Below are 8,092 nucleotides of genomic sequence, written 5' to 3'. Positions count from 1 at the left end.
TAATATAATTATTAAAATAAGCTATCCACAGTGAGTAAAAATAAATGCATCGATGTGAGAAAGAGAAATTTCGTTCGAAAAAAATTTACTACCCTTTGTGTAATAAAACTAAATATCAAACATTTTTTTTCTCCAAATACTATATAAGCTAAAGTCAATGCACTTTGCATAACTATCATATTAATAGTCATGTACTTCATTTAATTAATAAAATATAACGACGTCGATAAAAAGGTTAGGCTCACCTTTTGATAAAAATATAGGTTTATTGACATATCAAGTAAAAGTTATAACGTGTAGTATTATTTAATAATATCAATTTCATATATATATTCCATGATATCCACTCAGACATAGAAATAATTGTGCGATATAATATTTTCTTCCAGTTTAGAAATTATTTTAGAGTTAGAAATTTTGAAAGAATAGAAAAAATTTGATCACGAGGCAGGATAGGAGCGTAGAAGTATACGTTAATTACCTATGAATTGTGTCTTAGTCTCTAAAATAATTTTAATTTTTAGTTTTATAGCATTGAAATGCTTTATAAATTAGAAATTTTGAAAGAATAGAAAAAATTTGATCACGAGGCAGGATTCGACGTGGGTTGCCCCTGAGGCACATATAACCGAAAGAGTAGAAGAAATGCGATTACTGTGGCGGGATCACGGGTAGCCGAGAGGCTAGGCGTTGCTACGGTTAGGCAAAAAACGCGGGTTCAAATCATGCCTCGTGATCAAGTTTTATTCTGTTCTTTCAAAATTTATTTTTAATATCGTTTTGATTATTGCCCGTATCAGTGTTGAGGAAATCACGGATGAGATTATTCGCTTTTTATTTACTTTTAAACATATGGATCTGTGTACCCACTTGCTCCTTTGCTTCGCCGTAATAAAAGTCCGTGTTCGCTAGAGAGGGGCCACTCATAATCAGCGAGGCAACTGCGTTGCTGCGTAGACCAAGTGTCTACCTCATTTGGCTTCACTATATGTCTCCTGTATTGTTTTTCTTTATATCAATGTGTTCTGTGTACACATTGTATTTTTTTTTTCATTGTTGTACTGTGCTGTCATAATTGTATTGTTTTGTTGTTTGTTTAATTTTGTGGAGCCGTATAATATTCTTATCTTTCTTTCTTTCTATTCGTGGCCTTTGATCGCGTTCAAAGAACCGGTATTAACAGGGGTATGTCACTTCCATACATTTGATGAATACGTAAGTTATTATGCCATCTATGGCACGGTACTCATCAACTACTTTAGGATCGGTCCCAAATAGATCACTAGATGGCAATAATATCTAGTTTCAAGTTTTATATTTTTAAAAGTTTGACGTTTGAAACTTTTTCGGAGTTCGGACCGTTAGGTTTCGTGTGTTCATATAATTTCTGTGTTTTCTTTATTTCTACGACTTGGCTTCATTTTCGAACTATCTTCTATACCAGTATAAAAGTGTACAATCTATGGGTATTAAACTGCTGCTTTTTTGTATACGTACATTGTAAATGCTCTATTACACACACCCAAGTCTACACGTAACTATGATAGGGTCAATAGTTAACGCAGTTAAGCCGTCCCTACATTGTAACAGTCACGAAATTAAATAAAGGGAGAACGCACAAAATATTTATAGCAATCGTATGATGTCTTATGCATATCTCTAGCATTTAAGATTGACTTAGATATTTGGTTATGATTTAGACACGTATATATTTATCACTAGCGGTTCGACCCGGCTTCGCCCGTGGTACATATATAGCCTATAGCCTTCTTCAATATATGGGCTATCTAACACTGAAATAATTTTTCAAATCAGACCAGTAGTTCCTGAGATTAGAGCGTTCAAACAAACTCTTTAGCTTTATAATATTAGTATAGATGTACTGAATTTGACCCTGACCATTTATATTATAGTATAGAAAATAGACAGATGTCAAAAAGTATGGGTTCATGAATTTTTCTGACTAATCAAATAAATTTTTTAACCACTGGTCCGATTTGAAAAATTCTTTCAGTGTTAGATAGCCCATTTATTGAAGAAGGCGAACCACAGGTGAAGACGGGGTGAACTGCTAGTTGAAGATATTTAGAAATTTTCTTTTATTGTCAATAGACAATACTAAAATATAAAATGCAATTTAAAAAATTTTTGTCTGTCTGTATCTCGAATGAGAATCACGCAAAAACTGCTGAACGGGTTTTGATGAAACTTGGTATGGTTATAGCACCTTTTCCGAGGAAGGATCTTGTTTACAGTGTTTATCCCGGAAATCGATACAAGCCATTTGCCCTTTTAGGGTGAAAATGGTGAAATATAGTCAGACGTCAGTCATTGTCTGTCAGTCAGTCCTAACTCATTATTATCAAACGCGAACGAAGTCGCGGGTACAGCTAGTAATTGCATAATGTTTTGTTGTTCTTCCGAAAATAATATCCATATCAACAAAATAATAAAACAAATACCTAAAAACATAATATTTAACTATCTTTACATTCAACAATCAACATGAGGTGATATTTAATTTACATAACCTATGCGACCTATGTCTATTATTGTTCCAATAATTTCTCTCACACAAGCACCTTTTATTCTATTAATAAAAATAATTATATATTACTAACTATCACGACTCGTGCATGCCAGCGAAACGTGATCACAATAAACTCGTACTAGCTACGTAGTAATCTAAATCTTCCCGCCCTTTTTGACAGCTGGAATGTTAAGCCCACAGATTAATTATGTGTTTAGAAAGGCGTGTGTCGTAAAAGTTTTTATATAATTTTGAGTTATAGGAATGGTTATTATTGTTAATCGATTTATGTAGATTTTATATGAGAGTTGCAGATGCTAGTGAGGCGTTTCGGATATGTCTGTGTTAGATAATTGAATTAAGGCGATGTCTACCTACGTTATATAGACATGTAAAATTGTTTTCATAACGAAATATTAACCGGCGCACGGCCGTGGCGGGACGGATAAAAATTATACGTTTATAATATACAGTTGAATGTGTGAGTTTGTGTCGTTGTTTGTGAGTGTTATTCTATATTTTATTTAGTTTTAATTCCGGATCAATCTGGGCGAAACTGGGACAAGCATCTAGTAGATCATAAAAGATGTACAGTGAACGATGAAATACAAAGGAACATCTGAGTAGAAGGTAATCTATGGATAAAAGAATACAAATATATGAAATTTCGTGAATTGAGGCAGTTGAGAGGAGGTTAAGTGTTAAAAATGTACCGATTCTGCGAGGTTGTTGGATTTTGGTGCAAATCCCTACTAATATTATAAATGCAAAAGTAACTCTGTCTGTCTGTTACGCTTTCATGCCTAAACCACTGAACCGATTTTGATAAAATTTTTTATAAAGATAGAACTGAACTTGGGAAAGGACATAGGATACTTTTTATCGTGAAAAAAAGGGTAGAAAGGGGTTGAAAGTTTGTATGAAAGTTCGTTATTGTCAAACTGTTTTTGATGAAGCTTGGTATGAAGATGGAGCTAAGCGTGGGAAAGAACAAACCATACTTTTTAATGCGAAGAAAATACTCCTTAGCATGTCGCGCGATATAAGCGAATTCTTTGCGGGCAAATCCGCGGACGAAAAGCTAGTCAACAATATAAAAATAAGTCGGGTTTTCCTTCCTGACGCTATAACTCCAGAACGCACGAACCGATTTCCACGGTTTTGCATTCGTTGGAAAGGTCTCGGGCTCCGTGAGGTTTACAGCAAAGAAAATTCAGGAAAAATTTCAACAGAAAAGCGGGAAAATCATTTTTCGCATACAGCCATCTGGTGGCGAAACGGAGTTCGCCAGGGTTGCTAGTTTATTATAATTACGCACTCTTAAGAAGATTAGACAAGATTTGAAGTAAAAAATCGGTCACAATAAACACTCTCATATTAATAATCCATTTTTCGATGTTGGTTCAAAATATAATACTATCTCAGGTCGTAGTGGGGTTTAGCATTTAACAAAAATGCAAATTTGTAAACATGATATAAATGCTGAGATAAGTTGGGATTATGTTTTGTTTTTATACATGATAAATACATACGTGGTACATATATAATCTATGTGAGTTAAGCTGCAGCTTTCAAATGGTGAAATAGTTTTAGAAATCAGTAGTTTCTGCGTAAAAACATTACGAACATAAAGTGAAGTCCCGTGTCCCCTACTGGGGTATGGGGCAGATGATATACATCTGTTTCACTGATCGATTTTCTTTATGGACAAGTAGGTGATCAGCCTTCTGTGTCCTGCCAGACCGAGACTTTTTTTTTTATTGTCCCCCCCGGGAATCGAACCCAGGACCCCTCGGTTCTACGCTCACGCGTTTACCACTGTACCAAGGAGGCGAACGAACGGCGAACGGTTACGAACATACTCATAATATAAATACACAAAAGTTTTAAAAATCCGTGCAGTGTAGTTTTCATAATCTAAACATACAGAGGGACAGACGTGGCAAACGACTTTTTATTTATACAACTAAGCTAGTGATTAATCGCTATGAAAGTTAAGACGCCTCCGAATTGTTTTTTAATAAAAAAGGTCGCCAGCCTGGGGAGGGGTAGGGGGAAGGGGGTACTCCAGATTCTAAAGCGGAACCCAATAACAAGAATTTCCTATCAAACACAAAAGGAATCAAGTCATTTGGTAGCAAAACCACGGAGTTACCAAGTAAGTTAACAAAGAGAAATACCAACAGTCGAATTGAGAGCCTCCTTCATCGGAAGCGTTGGTTAATAATGTCTGAAGTCACACTATTATGTTGAGAAAAAACTTCGTCCCTCCCTTCGTTCTTCAAATCCAAATTCATATCTACACTAATAATATAAAGCTGAAGAGTTTGTTTGTTTGTTTGAACGCACTAATCTCAGGAACCACTGGTCCGATTTGAAAAATTCTTTCAGTGTTAGATATTGAGGCTGCAGGCTATATATGTACCACGGGTGAAGACGGGGCGAACGGCTAGTTGAATGATGTTTAGAAATTTTCATTCATGGGGCGTTTTATTATCAATACAAAGGGATGGAAATTTGAATTAATTTAGAAATTAAACACTTTTTAACGGATTTTAAACGCGGTTTAGTCATTATATTATTAACCGACGTTTCGAACACTTTACAGCGAGCGTGGTCACGGGGTGACTCATAATGGATAAATCGGGCTTAAAATCCGTTTAAAAGTCTTCAATTTCTAATTTGAATAAATTCGAGATATAATTAGGCGCGAGCAAAACCGTGGGCGGAAAAATAGCTATCTACGCCACAGGTAATTAAAACAAATGATGATATTAAATATTTATGCGACCGCAAAGCATATAATATTACTAAAACAGTTTCGTAACATGCCCGACGCTTGATGTAAGTTGTATATAATTTTTAGGGATCCTTAAAATATCCTAATCTATATACTAATATTATAAAGAAGAAAAGAGTGAACTGAAGATTTTGTTTATTTGTTTGAACGCCTTAATCATCTTAATAAATGAGAACCTCGGATTTCAAAATCGATAAGTCAGGGTTGGAGACCGGGCGAGCGTGCAGGAAATAAATTAATTTTTCAATTTATCTGCACATGTGAATAACGTCACCAATGCTAAAAACGGTGAAGGAAACATCGTGAGGAAACCGGCATGTCCAAGAATCAAAAGTTCGACGACATGTGACATCTGCCAACCCGCACTTGGCCAGCGTGGTGGATTATGGCCTGAACCCTCATAGGAGGCCTGTGTCCCAGCAGTGGGAACATATATGGGCTGATGCTGATGATGGGTTACCTAATAACATCCTAGTGACCATAACAATAGCTTTTAGAAATCTTTTTTCTTAAATTTCACGAAAAAAGCCGCGAAAACCGGCCAGCACTAGTAAATAAACAAAATTGTTTAGACAGTAGACTCTAGAACATTACTTGTCTATGTCACGTGATAGCCAATCAGTGATCAGTATAAGCGTACAAAGAAAATTCGACCTTACGCAAAGATATTTAAGTTGAATATTGAACGTACATTGATTTGCATGTCATTTAATGCAAGAACTAATATAATAATAGTATATATAGTACTAGCTGCACCCGGCAAACGCTGTTCTGCCTTACTCTGATCGTTTAGAGATATGAAAAATAGATGTTAGCCGATTCTCAAACATACCCGATATGCACACAAAATTTCATAAGAATCGGTCAAGCCGTTTCGGAGGAGTATGGCAACGAAAACTGTGACACGAGAATTTTATATATTAGATAGTAATTTATTTGTAGAACACTTTTGTTCCATTGTTATTGATAACTAGCGGTCCGCCCCATTTCGCCCGTGGTACATATATAGATAGCCTTCCTCAATAAACGGGCTAACATTGAAAGTATTTTTCAAATTGGACCAATAGTTCCTGAGATTAGTGCGTTCAAACAAACAAACAAACTTTTCAGCTTTATAATATTCTTCTTCTCTTTGATAATGGCTTCACCTAATTTATAATATTCGCATAAAATATTCGTCTACAGCAAACGCTAAGTTTTTCAACAACCAACACGTATAATAAATTTTTAACTAAAAACTCAACTGTCTTCTAATTGTGAAAACCAGACCAACTTTAAACGGGACCACACGGAAGGCACCAGCTTACAAATAAAAAATAATCATGAAAATCGGTTCACCCCATAAAAAGACGTTATTATTCAAAGTTAATGTATTTACTAGCTGACCCGGCAAACGGTGTTCTGCCTTACTCTTATCATTTATGGGTATGAAAAACAGATGTTGGCCGATTCTCATTGATACCGGATAAGCACAAAAAATTTCATCAAAATCGGTCAAGCCGTTTTGGAGGAGTATGGCAACGAAAACTGTGACAGAAGAATTTTGTATATTAGATGTACTTAATACCTACCTCCTGCTTTTTACAATTTCTTCACACAGTGGGTTTCCTGGAAGAGATCACTCTTTAGTGATATGGTCGCCTTCTGTGCTGGTCTAGTTGTAAGTCTTTTATTTTTAAGGTTTATTTGTATACCAGCACAATAAAGTGTTAAATAAATAAATAAATAAATAAAAGACATGAGACCCTTTTTGCAGTCGGTTAAAATTTCTAAACACTTATGTTGATGACGATTTTAATACATAAAAATTATTCATCGGATCATGATCGAATTATAAGATACCAATCGTATGTCGTCACCAAGCTTAGCTTAAAACCATTGTTACTTGATACCTATCAAATACACGGTGCAGTACAAATGACAGGTCTATCTAAATTGGATTTATATACGACAACTATCTTTAAAAAAAAACGAACCAGAATTAGTTGGTCCCTCGCTAATACGGGCTGCGATATAACTGCTAGTTCTATTTAATTATATTGGATTACTCTAAAAAACTCACCCAATTTAACTTGGTACCTCGTAAATATGCGTTACAATAGAGATGACGGGTCAACCTAAATTTGTTAGATGTTTTTTATGCACGTGTTTTGATATCAAACCACCCATACCAGACGTGTTTTATCTGGAAGATAATGCGAATATATAATTTAATACTTTCTTTGTTATCTCTGTGTCATACGCTATCGTGCGCCTAACGTGATATAAATAATATTATTAAAAAAAAAACACAAAACCGCCTGTAATTTCGTAAGACCAAATAAATATAAAAAGGAAAATATGCCAACATTTCAAATATAAAAAGAATAATAAAAATCGGTTCATCCAGTAAAAATTTATAAGATAACTAGCTGTCCGCCCCGGCTTCGCCCGTGGTACATATGAAGCCTAAATTCTCCCTCAATACTTTTATTGTATGGCATCTAAAACTGAAAGAATTCAAAACGGACCAGTAGTTCCTGAGATTAACACGTTCAAACAAACAGACGAACAAACTCTTCAGCTTTATAATATATAGCTGTACAGTTGAATATCTGAATTATTGCGATTAGAGTTATATATTTGAGTCTAAATAATATCAAACGAACTAACCCTTCAGCTTTATAGGTATACTGGTTTGGATGTTTCAATAAAGATATGTTACGGAACCCCATTTTTTTCCAAAATAAAATATAGTCTATTTTACTCGTGGATAATGTAGC

General features: G+C 34.9%; 1 protein-coding gene across 1 annotated transcript in view; it reads right to left on the bottom strand.

The window, feature by feature from the left end:
- Positions 1 to 927, bottom strand: part of LOC119839022 (serine/arginine repetitive matrix protein 1) — an 18,551-nt gene extending 17,624 nt beyond the window's left edge. The window contains exon 1 of the mRNA XM_038365191.1: positions 867 to 927. Coding sequence (XP_038221119.1) covers positions 867 to 927 — 61 coding nt within the window. The remainder of the gene's footprint in view (positions 1 to 866) is intronic.
- Positions 928 to 8,092: the final 7,165 nt, after the last annotated feature.

This window comes from Zerene cesonia, unplaced genomic scaffold (genome assembly GCF_012273895.1).
Source record: "Zerene cesonia ecotype Mississippi unplaced genomic scaffold, Zerene_cesonia_1.1 Zces_u007, whole genome shotgun sequence".
Lineage (NCBI taxonomy): Eukaryota > Metazoa > Arthropoda > Insecta > Lepidoptera > Pieridae > Zerene > Zerene cesonia.
The sequence above is the reverse complement of the archived record's forward strand: the minus strand, read 5'-3'. Positions and strand labels throughout refer to the sequence as shown.